Genomic DNA, 19,517 nt, shown 5'->3' with positions numbered 1-19,517 from the left:
AATTTTTTTAACTTTGGTTTAGTATCCGGCATTCTGACTTTTTGGGCAGTAAAAACTAAAGAGTTGCCCTTCAAGTGAGACCAGAGTCTAATTTGCGGCGTGAAGAAGAGCAACTTTATTTCTAACATTATTTTCAGGCTTGTGCATGAAGGTCTCCAAGGCTGTAATTTCATCCAGCTATCTGTTGAAAAGATATGCAAGACAACACTTTGCTATATGCTAGAACTTTTATTAACAAACAGTAGAAAAGACAAGTTACCATCAGCACAGTAAATTAAACTAAATTTCACATGTAGAAATCCAGGTTTGATATTTCCAAGCATATTAAGGCAGGTTTTTTTTTTTTTAAGGGAAATTATTCACAAGGCAGTTTAGTTGAAGCAAAGGTTAAATCACGTCATATGGGATATTCAGTTGTGCACCAACTGTAAAGAGTTGGTTTTTACAGCAAAAGTGTAAACCAGTCTGTACGTAAATATGAAACCACAGCTATTAATGTAAAAACCTCAAAATGCTTAGGTTTTATCTTTAGAGGTCTTTGCTACACTAAGGAATGATATTCTCTATCCATATGAAATCCTTTCAAAACACACTGAGCTAAAAAAAGGGGGGGGGCATTTTACATTTGATTAAACAAGCCACAAAATTGAGCAACTGCATAGTTTACATAAAAAAGCACCAGTTGAATTGCATCATTTTACAGTACATCTTAACTTCTCAAAGCCTGCTCAGCGAATCTGTCCCTTTCCTCCATTAATGTCAGTAGAAATGCACTGTAGAAGTGAAAACTATGAAAAACTTTGGTTCAGAACAAGTGATCCATTAGTGCAAAAAGAACCCATCACAAAACTAAATTTGGAATATACTGTAAACACGCAATATCATAGAAGAAAGAGACAGTGGTTGATGATTACAGCTCATTGATGCAAGTTAATTGGCGTGACAGAAAGCAGATATTGCCATCTTTAAATGGCTCAGTGATTTGTAAACTGGACTAGGCTGAAAGCTAGTCTTGAAAAGGACTGAGTTTGGCTCGTGTGTTCATACAAATATAAAATAAATAATTGTACAAATATATATATAAAAAAAGGATGCCCACCACCATTTCCACTGCTTACAACAGCAGGGTTAACACGTCACTCTTTTTTGGTTGTATAAATTCCACCATCAGTGTCACTGACAAAAAAATATGAATGTCCTTTTCCAAGAGCAGCATTTCATTATCATTTCAGCTCCTGTAAACTTTGGCCATTTCTTTCCAGAAACAAATCACATCAGGGCAGATTGCCGGTTTTTTTTTAACACAAAAGTCCTACATACGTTCTAATGTGCATATTTAATAAAGGCACAAAAGGTGAAATCTCAGGTAACCCCTGGAGGATCAATCACACAGATACACTACACACTACACCAATCTCTATTCCCTGGACACTGCGGATCGGAACCGTTTTCTGCTGTCTGCAGAATCGTCAGCCAATTTCTAATCAGTCTTGAAACCTCCTCCGTTCTTCTGCTCTCGCAGCTTCCTCCTTTGCAGGTATCCGGTACGCTGCAAACGGTTCATTCTGGCTCCAAAGAAGATGACGAGGCTGATCGGCACCAGCTTGGTGGTCAACCAACCCTGCAAGGACACAAACAAAACAAAAGGTGCATGGGTTTTTAAATCTTTTTTTAATTACTTACACAAAACTGCTCAAATGAATTTGTCTTAAAAGTAAAAAAAAAAAAAAATCAATACATCTTGAAAAAGTAGAATTTATGTCAATTATTTTGTAGCGCCTACAAAACGAATACATAATGCATTTATTGCTCCTAACTTTGATAACAAAAACTGCTGTGTCAGAAAAATAACAAAAACTAACAGCAACATTTATGTTGACTTGATTCATTTCCAGATAGATTCAGTATTTTGAGAATCCCACTCCTCACCATGACAGCGTGGGGGAAGTAGCCGTTGGTCTGGCTCTGCAGACCGACAGTGGTGAGCTCAGCTGCTACGTAGCGCTCTGGGGTGGGCTTGTCAAGGGTGGGCTTCCTGATACGAGTCATCTTCGTGGCCACAAAGAAGGGCAGCACACTCTATGTGAAACAAAGTATTAAAAACATGCAATGAGCTTCAACAACAATCACAGAAATCACTTCTTCTTCCTCAGGGAAGGTGTAAAATGTCTTGTGTTGTCCACTGGCACTGCACTATGTACTTTTTTAACATGCACAAAATCTTTGCCGTAAACTACTCGGGTGACTGGGGTCATCAGGTGAAAATGCACTCAGGGTTTGCTGAGGTGAAACTGTTGTACACAATACAACCACAAGGTGGCACATGAGTGCATTCTACAGAGGGCGCTAAAAACAGAACAAACAAGCCTTATGTGGAAAAGCATCTTTTTTTTAAAAATGCCTCTGCTGAAAAAAGGGGCTAAAAATGGCATATGAGACGCATCATTCATGAATATGAATTTATTCCATTGCTCCTCAGGCAGAACTGGCTGAGTAGAATTTGATAGCATCAAAGGGAAAGATTCCATATCATTTATCATATATGTCTAAAGATTTAATGAGTCGTAAACAACGCAACGTTCAACAGTGAGGATGATCCTCAGTGTCCTCATTGCTCAGATCATATCCTCGGGAAAGTTTTGTATTCAAGCCTCTCAATGTACATTGTAGGAGAAGCACACACACACACACACACACACACACACACACACACACACACACACACACACACACACACACACACACACACACACACACACACACACACACACACACACACACACACACACACACACACACACACACACACACACACACACACACACACACACACACACACACACACACACACACACCTGAATGATGACACCCTGACGCCTGTACTCCTCTTGAAGGCCACGAGAGAAGAAATCCATAAAGGCCTGTACACACAGAGAAGGGTAAAAGTGTCAAATTCAGCATGTCAGTCCAGAAAATGCTGGTCTGTTATTACCAGCTTTCAATAAATGTAGCATTGCCATGAGGAAACAGGTAGCTGCTAACAAATATAGTTAAACGATAAAAAAAAATAAAAAAAATGTCTGGTTTTCACAGACATTTTCTTGCTTATTTTCAAGCCGACAAGTCGTGTGCTTGAGATGTTGCACGTACCTTTGTGGCAGAGTAGACTGTGAGGAGAGGGACAGGGTACATGCCACTGGCAGAGGAGATGTTGAGGATAACACCTTTGGACCTGAGGAAATCACAGCAATGTAGATTTAAGACAAGAACTTAGTTTTAAAGCCTGTAATGCAAAGACAACATACAGGGCTGTGGCAGTCGCCGTACAGAGTTTCCACAGTGAATTTATACAATTCCAGGACTAAAGATGTTCATGATGTGGAATTAGTCCAAATTATTATCATCATTGCAGAGGCTTCATTGAACTAAGAAAACCTGCTCAAGTCATCAGTTTCAATGCTGCTGCCATAACACAAATCTGTATCACAGGGCTTTTGTCAAGATGTGAGGCACTGATCCCAGAACAGTGCAACAATATCTTTTGTGATTAGTTTTTTGTTTTTAGAAATACTTTTTTGTTCTTCACATCCCAAAACGTTCACATATTCCCAATGCCTGTGGGTGCTATACCCGTTCAGCCCACCGACAAATACACACAAAAATCATCACGCATGCACACACACACAAAGAGTGTGGTAGTGGCCGTGTGCGTTGCCATGGCAGCCTGTTGCTGCAGTGATGTAGTGGAGCGACGCTTCAGCCTCACACGGCACCAAATGTGCCTGCGCTGCTATTGGCCGGCGGGAGTCACATGGGAACAGAGCAGCCAATCGGGTGGGAAGAGCACTTTGTGTGAATTGAAAGCTCGTCAGCATTGCGAACAAAGGAGGAGAGGGAAAGAGAGATGCAGTGATGGAGAGGGCTTGGGGAGATTTGCTTGCACCCCTTCTCGATAAAAGAGACGTCTTTATACAAGAATAGTCTCCCAAATAGTTTTGTTTTTTTTAAACTAAAAAAAAACCAAACGGTTTTCTGTTAATTTAGAGATTGCTCCTCCAGCTCTGTGCCACATCCCCTCATTTAAACAACACTGATATTTGACTGCAGTCATGTCGCAAAACATGGAAGCCCATCATTTCACTCACCTCTCAGCCATTCTGGGCAGCACCAGACGGGTCATCTAAAAACACAACAACAACAACACAAGCTCAGTTAATGTGAACCATCTCACAAGCAAAGGGACAAGGAAAGAAGGGAAAGGGTTCCATAAAAATTAAATAGAAGAAAAGACTAAAAGTAGGAGGGAGAGAGAGAGAGAGAGAGACAGGCAGAGACCAACAGAGAGAGAGTTGCGTGGGTGGCGAGCACAGACAGCGTTGGTGTAGACCACCGTTGCTTTGGGAACAACTGAGACACTGCAGGTACCATGGCAGAAAGAGCAGAAGTGTAGGAAACGAACAAAACGGGGTAAAAAAGTGAGGAGAGACACGGGCACAGATCATCTTTAAACACGGATATCTGGAACATTATCTCCCAAGAAAGGGAAAAGTGTGCAGAGTCATCGAGATGGAGCGAAACTCACCTGGCACACCGAGGTCATGTTGACGTTGATCAGATTTGTGATGAACTAAAACAAAGGAAGCATCGGTCAGCTGAACGTTCATGTATGAGATCATACATTTATATTGTATAGAACAGCCCCATCACGCAAGACATTAAAAAAAGGCAGCAGACATAGGGCAAAAATACATGTAATAAAAGGTAGAGCACTATGGAGCATGAGACAAAGAAAAGCTTTTTTTAAAAAACAAAAGACAACCAATTTACATTTTTCAGTCCCACTCTTTCAAATAATAGACAACTTGCAGGAAAGGGAAACTTCCAACTGCAAGTAGAGATGAAATGAGGATGAGTAAAAACTCACGTTGTCCAGATCGGGAATGTGGAGGAAGTACTCAGGGTAGGGGTAAGACACACCAACATTGTTGACTGTTGAAGACAAAGGGAAAAGGAGAGTAATTATTCTACTGTTTTCATACATAAACCGGTGCTGGAGAACTCAAACCAGCTTCGAGTTTTTACCACAAGATGGCAGCCAAAGCAAAAGATACAGACAGGCATTTACACCACACCAGACACAGCCACACCTTACAACCAGTAAGAGCACAACTGTTATCATAAGAAAGGACAAAGAGTTCCTTCAACTAAAAAGTACAGAGTGATCTCTAGTCTTCACGTCAAAACCACACATGCACTGCTGATATCCTAATGCAATTTTAATAAGTTATCTTGTCAACTTGTCCAACAGCAGTGGAGTGACAAAAGAGTTTAAAAATACTTTACTCCAATAAGTGTTGGAAAAGAGGTCATGACTCGCTCTCAACTCGTGACTCTGTCACGCTGCCGGAATATACACAATAAGTGGATGTGAAATATTCAACGTTTGTCTCGTCCTGTCGCTCTGCTCTCGGGGACAGGGCTCGATCGTTTATGTCTCTGCGGCAATACAACCGTTTACTAACCTGAAGACGATGACAAAGACACAATCCATTTAAAACATGGGCCGAGGACGGATGTTAACACTGTCCCTGCATCAGAAGTCGGAGGGAAAGAAACAAACAAAAAAAACCCCAAAAAAATCTCTTACCAAGAACACCAATCTCTAGACCAGCCAGCCCCGCCTCGATCTTGGTGTAGATGTCCGTCTTACCGAAGTCAACCGCAATGGTCCTGGTCTCGACGTTAAACTGCTCCTCTGTTCAAGAAGAAACAAAGTGTCCATCAAGTTTACAGTCATATTGGTGCGTGACATCGGCCGAAAAGTGCTTTCAACTGAGGGAAAGAAAGTAACGTGTCAGAGTTGGCACGAGAAGATCACAAATCATGTACGCTCAAGATCATCGTGCCACAACAACACACACACACACACTCCTGCCATGCATTCAGTGTTTTCACGAGTCGACCAGCACATTGTGCAAAAGCTATTTGCGTGGTCCAACGACAGAGTAATCCCCCCTTTTCAGAACCCTGAATCCATTCGAATGAAAGGAGCATGGAACCAGTCACTGTCGGGCTCGAACTGAAGAGGGCACTGCACACCAACAAACCGGCCGAGCAATCTTCTCCCCCTCCCTCACTCACTCCAACCCCTCGTCATGTTTGAGGACCTGCTGCAATTAGAATTTATTGTCCAAAGACTTGTTTAGCTGATTGGTGGCAGAGGGAGTAATAAGAGGAAATCTGCTGGGATGTGCCTCGGCAAAGTCAGTAGTGCGTCCGTCCGTGTGTGTTGAGGCAACATAAAGGAGAAAAGGGGGGGGGGGGGGGGGGGGGGGGGAGTGACCTAAAATGGATCAGTAAACATAAAAATCAGGGGGTTATGCCTCAATAAAATCTATATGCAGTTCAACTACTTGGTGTGATTCGAATGAGATGTTTGCGTAAGAGAGAGGAGAAACATGCATAAAAGAAATTATAGGTGTGGCAGGGTGGGTTGCGACGTTACATGCCAAGGAGGACGGCTTTGTCAGACTAATCGCGAGGGAGGAGTGCCAGAGTTTTGGCACGCTGCAACCCGCTCGTGACTACCCATCAGCCCCCTCTCTGGACTTGAAGCACGACAGGGGAGATTGCGCAGTGGGAGACATCAGAGACAGATGGAACGAGAGCGAGGGGGGGGGGGGGGGGGGGGGGGGGGGGGGGCACTCACCATTCATTCTCCATTAAAGTCTGGAGACTGGCCAGCAAGGAAGAAGAAAAGAAAACAAAGTTTTTCCCTTTCGTACAGATGCTAAATTTTCTATGTGTTGCTTCGTCAGAAGCAACACGTGTGTGCACGTGACGAAAAAAAAAGCCTGATCCGTTTCTAGCAAATATATCAGTTTCCTTAATCAGGTCAGATAATGAATCCGTCCTCCCTAATACTATCAGTGAGGAAGTGAAACACGGCCTGCTCTGCTTGCTGCCTCCAGTTTATCATCACCAAAACAGAATATGAGGGCAGCTGGATGCAAGAGAGTATGAAAAAAGGGATTTGGAGGATACAAAAAAAAAAAAAAAAAAAAAGATTGTGTTTTTGAAAAGGGAGGTTAGTAGATCCACACCTCTGTCACAACACTTTGTACAGAGTTAAATATCTGTAATAGACGCATGCCGACATATGTTTAGGCTCTTAAGCATCTTCTGCTTCTCTACTACTTCTAACTGTGTGTTGAGGACATGCCCCGTTATCAAGGCCACGGAAACCCTGTAGCCGATTGGGTGGGAGGTAGCACGTCACCGCCTGCCCATAACCACATCCTCATCAGTCCAGTCACTGTGCTCTCAACCCAAACGCACGCAGACACACACACACACACACACACACACTCAAATACACACTTACCTAGTGACTTGGCCACGAAATCCAGCTTGTCCTGGGAGCGACTGATCAGCATCAGGGCAAATCCGCGACGAGCCAGCTAGGAGGGAAGACACGGTCAGTAACAGGTTAAAAATCTAAATCAAATAGGCAGGGAAAATAGCCAACTTTTCTGTCAAGAGCACTAACTCCCTAAAGTGTAGGAGTTCAAAGTTTGCATGCTTCAACTCCGGATCATTGGCAACGTATATCATCCAAAATGTACCCAGGGGACTTTGAGAGACCGCCTACTTGCATCTGCGGGTGTAAACACACGTCTTGTGCTCACTGGCAGGAGAGAGACTTCTGACCGACTGGTAATTCTGACTTTCCCACACTGTGGGCCAAACACGTGGCAGGGTAGCCCCTATTCAACGTGCGCTTGTTACCTCAGTGTGTATGTGTTTGTGCATACGTGTGTGTGAGGACTCTCTTCCAAGTTAATAGGCCTGTAAGAGCTCTCCCCTACTGTAGCGCGCGTGCGTGTGTGTGTGTGTGTGTGTGCATGAGTCACAGCTTTCCCGTGAAAGAAATGAAATGAAATAAATAAGGGTCCATGAGCCTCACCTCCTCCGCATAGGATTTCCCGATTCCATCCGTGGCTCCCGTCACAACTGGAGAGACAGAAAGTAATAAAAAAAAAATTCAGTATAGGTCTGAAGCAGAGCAGGGGTCAAGTCAACTTCTGTTGACCTAATGAGGGAGAAGGTGGTTTTTGTTTTGTTTTTTTAAAGTCTTTAAAGGCTCAAAATGCTTCACATTACTTTGAAACCATGGTTCCACTTTGAATATTTATTCGAGGTTTACTTTACTCTAGTAAACCTGCGAATCCTGCTCTACCGACTCACGACTCTCGAAGGATGCTATATATGTGCAAGGGTTTCATCACACTTAAAGCGCACGCAGAAAAAAAAAAAATCTCTGCTGCTGACTCAAAAAATACATAAATCTCAACCTCTTTGTTCAGAGGCTTATGACACACCTTCAGCCTTCTAGTTTGACCACTTTCAGTTGTCGTCATAATGTCTCAGGGCCCCAATATAGAGCTAAGCGCGCAGGTGATTATAGACACACCCAGCAATACTATTCTCCTGCTCTCTGGGAAAGCCTCTTCAAGCTCCACGACTCGGTTTCATCAGTCAAATAGCATTACTTTGGCATGAGATGACTACACACGCGTGTCCCTTCTCAAAAGGCACATGCAAGCGTTCGCAGTTCCATTTTGGAGCAGGGATGCATATAATACAAGCAAAGACGGTGGCGATAGAAGTCAAATCACAAAAGCTGAGCTACAAAGACAACAGAGGGAACCGAGATCATTCAGCGGTGGAGATGAAGATGATATAGATTAAGGCACAATGAAAACAGAAGACAGTATAGGATTCACAAAGACTTCAACAGCCACTGACACCTCACTGGGAGCAGCTCAGAATAGGGTTTCCTGCACATTAATGCAGCGTTGAATCACTGGCAAATCTTACAGGCAATGGTCAAATCAAGTGTTTCCGTATTTAGGACACGCGGTGGAGGAGAGGCGATGGTGGCGGAACCAGAGAGGATCACAGCAATGTGGTATAAGCAGAGGAAATGATTTATTGAAGCGCAACAAAAGATGGGAAAAGAGGCCGAAGCATACAAAAAAACAGAGAGGAGCTGATGTTCTTGTGTTCAGAGTTCTCCTCACCTTGTCAAGCAAAGCAGGGCTATTTTTAAAAACCTTCACTGCCCATCAACCCCTGCCCCTGCTTGACTGACGGAGGGGGGGCTGGGGGATGAAGGAGGACGGACAGAGAAAGAAGAACAAGGGAGGTAGAAAAACAGACACAAGACAGTCAAAAAAAATAAAGGTGGTGCCAGTGGTGAGGGGAGATTGGGGGTACACACGAATGTAGACGCACACACATAGTTGTGCTTCATGAATATATTATTTGCAGGGCTTGATGAAAGATTAATAGACGTAGAGGACATTCTCTGACAAAGAGCTGGAGAGCAGGGAGAGGGATGAGACGAGAGCGGGGATGCAGAGAGGAGGGAGCGATGACGAACATGGAGCAGGAGAAGGGAGGAGGGTGAAGTGGGGTAGGGAGGGATCCTGGGGGTGGCTAAAAATAGAACTGGAGCAAAGACAGAACGAACGAGTAAAGGAGAAACAGACAGAATAGAGATGGCAGTGGAGGAGCGGGGGGTGAGTGCGCGAGTGAGTTTGTGAGGAGAAGAGGAGTGAGTAGCACAAAGTCAAAAGTGAAAAAGAGAGCAGAATCCCTAGTTATTTTTAAACCTCCCCCCGTGTTAAGAATGAAACGCTCCGTGGCAGAAAAGCCTCAATGGGTGCGGGCTGTACCAAATCAGGCTCTTGTTGCCGATGCAGGTGGGGGCAGACCGAGGCACGGGCATGCTGCGTTCACTGCAAAGCAAAATGGCTGGGGAGGAAGACGGCAACCGCTTCGACGTAAAATCAGCTTTTTTTGTGAAGGCTCATCTATAATACACGTGCCAAAATAACAATAAAGCTGGCCACATGTTTTGCAGAAACTGTAAAAAAACAAAAACTAAAAAAAAAGTGTTTGAGTTTATCTGATGAGCGATGAAGGAGTAATATGGTGACGAGGAGCGTGAAACTGTTAAGATCATGAAACATCAAAATGACCGGATTACAGTGGTTGCTAGGTGCTAAGAGCAAGCATCCTTCTCTGAGTCATGTTTGGCAAGTGATGAAAATTCCTCTCGTATAGGTCTGAACATCAGTTCACTGGAAACATTCCCGTGCGTTACGATAACAAATACTCCCCAAAGAAAAAGGCAGCAGGAATGCATGCCGTTGGCCTGCATGACTGACATGTTCGGAGAACTGCACCTGCGTGAAAGAATGTGCCATGTGCCAATATGCACTTATACAGTGGCGCTGAACTTTAAACCGAGAGACGGAGGGACGCAAGAATGCGCTTTGAACGCACGAACGGCAGCACCTTTTGAATTTGGAACGCGACGGCAGAGGCACTTGACTGTGTGCTCGGGATGCATGCCGCGCATTGTCAGAGTACAGGACACCTCGTATCTTCGCATCAATCAAAGGCCTGCTGCATTTCATGTGGAAAACCTCCACTCTGCAGGTTTCGAACAAACGGAGATGCTTCCAATCACAATATCCAGTATTGGCTGTAAGGACATAGTCTTTAAATGTACTTCATTGCAAAACTCCATTAAAGAGCATTATTCTTATTCTGACAGACAGTCTAATATATATATATATATATATATATAGATTACATATATATAACACATAAGAAAGGGTACAAGTATCTGCCCATTTTCAACCTTGTTAAGGTCAAATGATTAAGTGCGTGTTTACTCTGATAGAAGCAAGAACTTAACCAACCAACCTGAACTAATTTACTCAACCAAATTACAACCAAACTGTGGGATGGAATTAAGATAAGAGCGCAAAACTCTGATGGAAGGGGAAAAGAATGCAAAACTGTGTGGAGAGGCAAAACTGTGTGGAGCTGCAATACGTAAAGTGAAATTGTGTTGGGTGCAGAAGATCTGTGTGAAAGAATAAAGAAATAGACACAGACATTTCCTTATTGCTTTTCAGTTGCCAAAATCCATTGTTAGTGCCACACGGGAACTTCTCAGCCCCTGCGGGGGGGGGGGGGGGGGGGGGGGTAACCTACACTTCACTGCAGACTGCAAATATGACAGAGGTTACAAGTCAGCTCTTCAACTCACAAGCAGAACACTGTGTCCAAAAATTCAATTGTTCAGTCGAACACGAACACACACACACACACACACACACACACACACACACACACACACACACACACACACACACACACACACACACACACACACACACACACACACACACACACACACACACACACACACACACACACACACACACACACACACACACACACACACACACACACACACACACAGAATTAATTCCATTCATGTGAGCAACACGTTACATATGACACAAACACAGATGTAACAAAAAGGGCCTACGCAAGCGAGCATGTGAATAACAGTAGCGCCACTGACGCTCGGAGAAGACGCAGGTGCACACTGACAACAAAAGGGTGAATATGTGTTGGTGGGGCCCCCACGTATGAGGGTGTGCAAAAAAAAAAAAATATGGAGATTTGGGAGAGGCCAGTGAAAGACTGCATGAATCCATGAATGTGTGTGCTGACGGAGGGGATGTGTGCTCCACTGCCTCTCATTCATTTCCAGCGCAACACAGTTCTGAAGCCAGCCCCCCCCCACACCCTGCATCCATCCATCCATCCATCCCCTCTGCCTCCGAGAAAAAGTGGTCCACCATGCTGCCTCCAAAGCGCCCTGACGGGGGCGCGTTTGCACCGCAGCTCGGCTCTGCTTGGTGCTGCACATCACGACCAGAGGTATTGACATCCCCCAGCCTTTTCTGTCCCCCCCCCTCCCCCTCAGCAGTGGAGCAGCCCCTGCCGCTGCCTGCTCACTATTCCGAGGGTCTAAAAAAAGCAGCAGGAGGAGTAAAAATAGCAGCGCGCCAGCTCTGCCTCGTCTGGGAGCTGCCTGCCTGCCGCAGCACCTGAATACCAACAAGATCCCCCACCACCATCACATCACCACGACGACGACCGGGCTGCTGCATCCTCAGCCCTCCACCTAAACCCCCACCTGATGCCAGCATTGAGCACCACAAATTAGGAAAGGCCAATATATATATATATATATATATATATATATATATATATATATATATATATATATATATATATATAAAGACAAATTAAAAATTCTAATGAATATGGAGATTCAGATTTCTATTATTGCACTGGTTATTATTTCTCATTATAAAGAGGTGTGCAGATCAGTTGTGTTTAGGGTTTGTGGAATCTAGCATGATCTTCAGTTACACACAGGGGAGGAGGTTTTTCTTTTTTTTGGAAGATTCAGCTTCCTAATCAAAAGAAAGAGACAGCGAGACACGACAAAAAATGAGCACAAAAACTCGCCCCCTCTGCCCTCCCCACCAAATCCCCAATTAAGATTCTCAGTGAGGAGAGACTGCGGTCCTTGTATGCCCCGCTCTCTTTACATTCTGTTATGTAATCTGTCGCACCGAAAACTCGCCTATCAACGAGCAGCCCCTCCTACCTCAGAGAGGGGGGGTGCAGCAGAACACACACACACACACACACACACACACACACACACACACACACACACACACACACACACACACACACACACACACACACACACACACACACACACACACACACACACACACACACACACACACACACACACACACACACACACACACACACACACACACACACACACACACACACACACACACACACACACACACACACACACACCTTTAAATAGCAGGGGAGGAAAAGTCACATGGGTAATATAAAAGTCGACAAAAATAAAGCTTGATCGGGCTGGGGGGAGGAGGGAGAAATGAGGAGATAAAGAGAGAGCGTGTACTTCAGAGCAGCTCAAGATAGCACCAGCATCTATATTTGGGTACAGAGCAAAAAATAGTCCTGCACCCGCCCCCCCCCCGTCTCCCTGCCTCCCCCAGTCACATGTCTCGTTTTAAAAATCGATAGTTTCCTTCTCCACAACTGCTTGGACTGAGACAAGGTGATTCTTGGGCAGGAACCGAACTTCACCATTTGCCCGGTTGCCATTGAGAACAGACTGTACCTTGTGGAGGTTTCCAGCTCAAGGCCTGCAGCAGGTGATTTCACATCATTCGTCCCGACCGTCAGTCCTCGCTGGCTGAAGGGTGTTTTTATCCGATGAAATCACCTGCTGCAGGCTTTGGCTGCAGGCATGAAAACCTGCATGGTGCATGACAGAAAATTCCTGTTGTGTCCGTTGCATCCCTGCGTTTTGTGGCATAACTTAACACTGGTGGATCCTCAGTTATTTTTTTAAAGCATCATTAAATTCTGGTGTCTTCCTCCTCAGTTGGATGTCACTCAAAACATGTCTCCTCGACAAATACAGTGTACCCGTGATTGTTATGCTGCCGATTCCGTCTCTGAACAGACATTTCATCCATCAATCACATCAAAATCTCTAAGGCAGGCCAGCATTAAAAACTGACATCTACCCATTTCCCCCTACAATCATAACTCTTTTTTTTTTTAACAGAGGTGACGATAACTGACTGAACTCAGAACATGACTTCATAGGTTCTCCTGCTTCAAACACTGACTGACCACCAACACCTCAAAGTATATTGCAACAGAGTCTCACAAGAACAAACCACCTTTCTGTCATGTTGGACTGAAACCGACATAATGCCATGCCACTTTACAAAAGGCAATAAACCAACGCCTTATGTGCTGGTGGTCTTGCATTATGTGCCCAACGTTTCAAATCATGATTTACTATACGACCTCAAATGAGACGGTTGGTTTGGACACTCAGGTAGTACACTACACTTATTGGCAGATAAATCATTGATGAAAATAATTTAAGTTAAATTTATTATTATTATTATGATTAGTTGCAGCCACAGACCATTTACCTAATCAATTGCTTGAAAAAAAATGTTTTTAAATATAATTGCACTAAAGGCACTAGATACAGAAGTAATGTTCAAAACTGTTCATGTACATATCTCTTTGTGAAAAAAAAAGTTAGTAAAAATAATGTTAATCTTTGGTGTTTTTTGGTGGATAACAAAATCACAAATATTATCAGCACTGGTCGTGGATGGTAAGCATTTAATTTCTTAGAAAATATGAACCGAAGAGGTGGAGGGATTCAGCCGTGAGACAATAAGAGATGGCGTGAGGAGAAGGTAGATGAATGTGAGAAAAACATAACGACACACTGACAAAACTGAGAACTGTAACCACAAAGAGTGCATGATACTGTATGGAGAAACAAACATGCACACAACGGGCTGGATTGAGAGAGGTTGGGGAGGGCTTTAAATGAGGAAGATGCAGAGAGAGTATTTTTCTTCTTTTTTTTTTACCCAGCATCCCTGGTTCTGGCACGTGTCACAGAGTGTGTTCATCACATGAACAGCAGTGTGTCTCACACACACACACACACACACACACACACACACACACACACACACACACACACACACACACACACACACACACACACACACACACACACACACACACACACACACACACACACACACACACACACACACACACACACACACACACACACACACACACACACACACACACACCTCAGACACCTCAGACACCTCAGACACCTCAGACACCTCAGACTGCACTAGGGGGAAGCACATTCGCAAGGATGAACAAGTGGAGACCCTGCCTCAGTAGAAGCACAAACACACACGGATACATTTCATTCACACACGTGCATTTTCCGTACTGTGAATGAAGCCTAATGCCTATTCATTAAAAAAAACAAACACTGAAAATGACTCAACACTGCTGTGTAACCCCCAAGTCGGGTTGACAAACTTGCAGGCCAACAAAGTGGTTATTCCTGGAGAAAAAATAAAACTCGACAAAATTCTTGCGTTAGTGCTGATCCAAGTCTTTGTCACTCTGGGGCTGTGCTGATGAATGGCTGCATCCTTCTTATATAACAAGGCCAAATCCTCAATAAACTCTTATGTCAAAGGGAGGGAGTTTTGTTTTGGTTTTTTTTTTGGGGGGGGGGGCACTTCTAAGGCACATGTCACATCACTATTCGCCCACCCTCGCAATAAGCTCCCTTTGGTCTAATTTACTTCCCTATAATAGAGTTTTACTCATGCACACTCTTACATAATGTGGGATGCTGGGGGCTAAGAGTGGTGGAGGGAGCGGAGCAGAGAAGTCTGAGCACCACTACACATTAGAGTGAGAAGCCGCTCCACTGGGAGTAAAAGAATAAGAATTGAACTCTTCGTACCATGAAATACTAGGAAGGGCCTTTAAACTTGTTAATTCAATTAATTTTTGGGGGGGGGGGGGGCTTCTGATGCCTCCATTGGTCTTTTTCTATATCTGCAAAGCATTAAAGTCGAAAGGGACTACCATTCCTTTACTCCAGAACAACTGAGCAGCAGACAGTGGATTGGGCTGGCAGGTGTGTGTGTGTGTGTGTGTGTGTGTGTGTGTGTGTGTGTGTGTGTGTGTGTGTGTGTGTGTGTGTGTGTGTGTGTGTGTGTGTGTGTGTGTGTGTGTGTGTGTGTGTGTGTGTGTGTGTGTGTGGTGCTGGAGTACAGGCTGGGGGAAGCCGCCCTTGACTTGGGTTGCAGTGCTTGTGTTCCGCCACTGGGTGTCCCATCCACTAAGGGGAGGACAAGCCATAGGGAGAGAAACTCCAGGGAAATTCCCTGCTCTGCTCTACATGCAACGGGCTGCAGAGATTTAGCCCGGCACATGTTTACATATGTCCAGTGACAACCATGAAAACGTCCCCTTAAACAAACCCCCCCCCCCCCCAACAACTAACGTCAAATACAGGATACCTTGACTTAACAAAAAGGACTTCTTTTCTGATCGAGTTACTGGGCAAACAGGGCCCAAACCACCTGCACAGTCTCCCAAACCTGCCTGACCAGGACATACCAACCGTCTCCCAAGAGTCTCCGGAAAGTTTCTAGAAAGCCAGTCAGTCCAAGACTTTTGTTTACTGCGGTTGTTTGACGAGCCCATCTCCTCTTATGTAACTAAAGGGCTAAATCCAAATGGGTTTGCCATTGAATCAGCCCAAGTAAAATAATAACTAAAACCATACATATTAAACAAAACTTACAAGTTTCACACACAAAGATTCAAATGTTTTCCTTCACAGACACACCATATTACCGAATATTTGCGGCAAGGGTAAATACAGGATGATTGTGCCAAAAACTCTGACCTGAGATAATACAAAACTGTCCATCCCCAGAGAGGAAGAATGGATTCAGGGTCGATTCGGAAGGGGGTGGAAACTGGAAAATCCTACGAACTGCTTCTGTAGAAAAGCTGCACTACGACAACAACACAGCTCGACAGGAATTCACGTAACACTTTTGTTCATTGTGTACTGGAATAGACAACAATACAAAGTCTGTTACAATGGTCGGAATTGTTGAAACAGGTGCCGCTGTCCTTTAGTGAAAGGTGGAGACAGGGAGTAGCACCACTTGACGCATGTGTGTGTGCGTAACAGAAATCTCACCTAACCCGGCCAGACCTGCACATCTGGTACAACCAGCCGAGGAGAACACTGTATCCCCAGTACACTATAGTCCACATCTTACCCCCCCCCCCCCAAAACCACCACCCCCACCACATTCTGCCAGGGTTACAGACTGCTGGGATTTGACATGTGCATCGGGGACTCGTCAGACTGGACAGGCCGCAGGAACTAGTTTCAGGGAGAGGCGCGCGAGAGCTCGCTGCTTGCGAAACCGTATAGGTGACAAAGAAAATGTGAACATTGTGGAATAGAGTTGGGCAACAGTTTCCACACGACCCTTTGATGGAGTTCCAAGTGAATCCGTTCCAAAAAATGTTTCTCGAAGAGCTGCTGCTGTCAGAGCACTTGACACGGACAGAACTGCTTCAAAAACTGGCTGCGGGGGTCAAAGAATTATTTTGGGGACTAGGAGGGAAGAAAGGAAAATGTATTTTGAGCTATAGCTGATATACGGGGGTGTGGGGGAGAGGGGGAGAGGGGGAGTGTGTGTGTGTGTGTGTGTGTGTGGGGGGGGGTCACAATTTCTTTAGACCAATGGATGACGAAGCGAGGAAGAAGTGCATGACTCATCGATGTGCACCGGTATTCCTCCGCATATTCCAGCAGAATCACACACACACACACACACACATTAGTCATTCCTCGAGGCGCACTACCTTTGCGCCATTCGTTTCATTTCAGGGCATCAATGTAACGCTCCCTTCTTTATAAAAACCAAACAACGATTTGGAGGTTTGGAAGTGCGCTACAATGCAGAGGTAAACACGTTGGTTTGTTTTATGGTTTTCATTTTTTTTTTTTTAAAAGACAATAACAAGGACTCAAATCGCCCGGATCGCCTGGTCATGGGGTGTTGGGGGGGGGGGCGAGAAAAGAAAGGGGGGCAAAATTGCGCAGCAAGAGGCTCCAGACGCAGAGGTCTTCTTCAAATAGGAGACTGGAGAAGTGGGTCAAGCCGTGGCAGGGCGATTCCTGTGAGACCGTAGTCGCTACAAAACCCCAAAATTACGCACAGGTTTCGCTCACATTTAGCCAGTCCGTTGAGGAGGAAAGTACATTGTACCGTCAAACCCCACGAGTGCAATTCTAATCTCGTCTGACAAAACATGTGGGGCAAACGGACCGGACAGGGCTGGTGTGAACGAGGAGGAAAACCGAGGAGCTCAGCCGCGTGACGGAAACAGCGCCTGCGTTTTATACCAATACACAGGTCATGCAAAGATCACCAATCAACACGAGTGTCCAAATGTTTGGTGTGGGGACTACCACCAGCGTGGCACACATTTTTGGACGGGTCAAACGCTGTGGCAATAAAGAAACAAAAACCGATCTGGATGTAGGTCACGTCTTAATTGAGCACACGGGTTCGTCCCACATCATGCGCACGGGGCCAACGTGGCTCAGCGGAGCGGCCGGCTCGAGAGCTCACCGGCATGAGGCGGCTCTCTGAAAAGTGCGCATAGCCTGCGCAATTTGGCTCCTGGATCGCCAATGTGGAGCGAACACCCACCCCCGCCCCCCCCTCCTCCTCCTCCTCTGTGGATGAAAACGCTGATTGGAGATCCCTGGCAGCAGACGGTGCTGTGTTTGACGCCAAGGGGGGAGAAGGGGGGAAAAAAATCCCCCACAACAACCAATTGATGCTAATAAAGGAGCATTATCTTGTCAAACAGCCGCTCACCTGCGCCTGTTACACAACACCAAAAACCTCCTCTGGAATCAACCCCCCCCCCCCCCCCCCCCCCCCCCAAAAAAAAAATCCGCACATAGAACGCAGCCCCTGCCTTGTGCCAAAGTGAAGTTTGGGCTCCATAACCTAATTTTGGCGTCCACCTGCCTTTCCTACTTCTTGATCTGCCCCCCCCTTTCGTGACCGTATGGGTGGCGTGAAGAAAAAAACCCCGATGTGGACTCAACTCACCTGCCCATTTGCCCAGCTTCGGAGAGAGCAGCTGCCCGTTTCCCAGGACCCAGATCCTGAAGCCCGAGAGCAGCCTGTAGAGCATCCACAGCGCCAGGGAGGCCACGGTGAACGCGCCGACCCAGAAGAGAGGCGCCTCGGCCCTGCGGAGCATCTCTTCGGCGTTCATCCACTTCATGGCAGCGGCTCTCGGTGGCTCGGCGCGTGTTGGTGTGTGTGTGTGTGTGACTGTGTGCGAGGACCTCGATTTTTAGGCAATGTGCTCTAATTTCCCAGCCACAACGTGAGAGAGAGTCCCTTTGTAAGGAGGTTGTAGCATCACACACACTCCCCCAGCACTTGTCTAGCCTAATTTAAAGTGCACCGCCCACCTCCTGCCCGGCGCCGCCCCCCTCCGCTCCCCACTGGCTGCCGCTCGGCCCGTCCACCCCGCCGGTTGGCGCGCTCGCGCGTCGATCAAACCCGGAGCTTCCCCCACTCACCCGAGTTTCTGTATGAAGGGAGACCGGGAGGAGGGACGATTGGGCAAACAGCGCGGCAGCTCCCATTCGGAGTGTGCCATTGGCTCTCGCCGGAACAGGTTTGTCAGTTTCAGTCAAGGATTATGAAACCCCTCCGAACCCACGCTTTCGGGGGAAAAAAAACTGCCCATACCACTTTATGAATGAAAGAATGCGCTCATTGGTGGGAGGCGCTCGCGTCCTCCCGCCCTTTCGCGAGCGTTCGGAGAGAGTTCACTGGCTGTGAACGGATGCCAGTCTCGTGAGGTCAGCCTACTCCCACCTAGGAATGAGTCACTCGTCCATTTCAGGTATTCTTGTCTGCATCATACTGCTGAGAACCCCTCGGATGTGCGGCGAAGGCGTCTTGGCGCATTGATCCACGCGCGTTGCGCCAGAAAACCCTCTTTTTACACTCGCCTCTGCCGCAACGCGCCAGTGCACCCCCCCGAAGGAAAAAAAACTACAACCCCCAACCTGACTTTCGTGCCCCCCCCCC

The 19,517-nt window shown here is 45.9% G+C and overlaps 1 protein-coding gene across 1 annotated transcript; it reads right to left on the bottom strand.

Moving 5' to 3' along the window:
- Positions 1-254: 254 nt before the first annotated feature.
- hsd17b12a (hydroxysteroid (17-beta) dehydrogenase 12a) lies at positions 255-18,859 on the bottom strand. The gene is made up of 11 exons (XM_035643353.2): positions 18,519-18,859; positions 7,967-8,013; positions 7,385-7,460; positions 5,648-5,755; positions 4,925-4,989; positions 4,583-4,627; positions 4,146-4,180; positions 3,151-3,232; positions 2,856-2,921; positions 1,930-2,079; positions 255-1,621 (listed from the first exon to the last, which is right to left on the bottom strand). Exons 1-11 carry the CDS (start codon positions 18,694-18,696, stop codon positions 1,481-1,483), a joined length of 993 nt encoding a protein of 330 aa, XP_035499246.1. The 5' UTR covers positions 18,697-18,859; the 3' UTR covers positions 255-1,480.
- Between the last annotated feature and the right edge of the window lie 658 nt (positions 18,860-19,517).

The sequence above is a fragment of the Scophthalmus maximus genome, chromosome 7, assembly GCF_022379125.1.
Source record: "Scophthalmus maximus strain ysfricsl-2021 chromosome 7, ASM2237912v1, whole genome shotgun sequence".
Lineage (NCBI taxonomy): Eukaryota > Metazoa > Chordata > Actinopteri > Pleuronectiformes > Scophthalmidae > Scophthalmus > Scophthalmus maximus.
This window is presented reverse-complemented; position numbering and strand designations above follow the sequence as displayed.

Coding starts and splice junctions, on each gene's coding strand:
- hsd17b12a (XM_035643353.2), bottom strand. CDS start 18,696: ATGAAGTGGATGAACGCCGAAGAGATGCTCCGCAGGGCCGAGGCGCCT. Junction 4,990..5,647: donor TCTAGAGATTGGTGTTCTTG/GTAAGAGATTTT, acceptor TGTCTTCAACAG/TCAACAATGTTGGTGTGTCT. Junction 4,181..4,582: donor ACATGACCTCGGTGTGCCAG/GTGAGTTTCGCT, acceptor TTGTGTTTTTAG/ATGACCCGTCTGGTGCTGCC.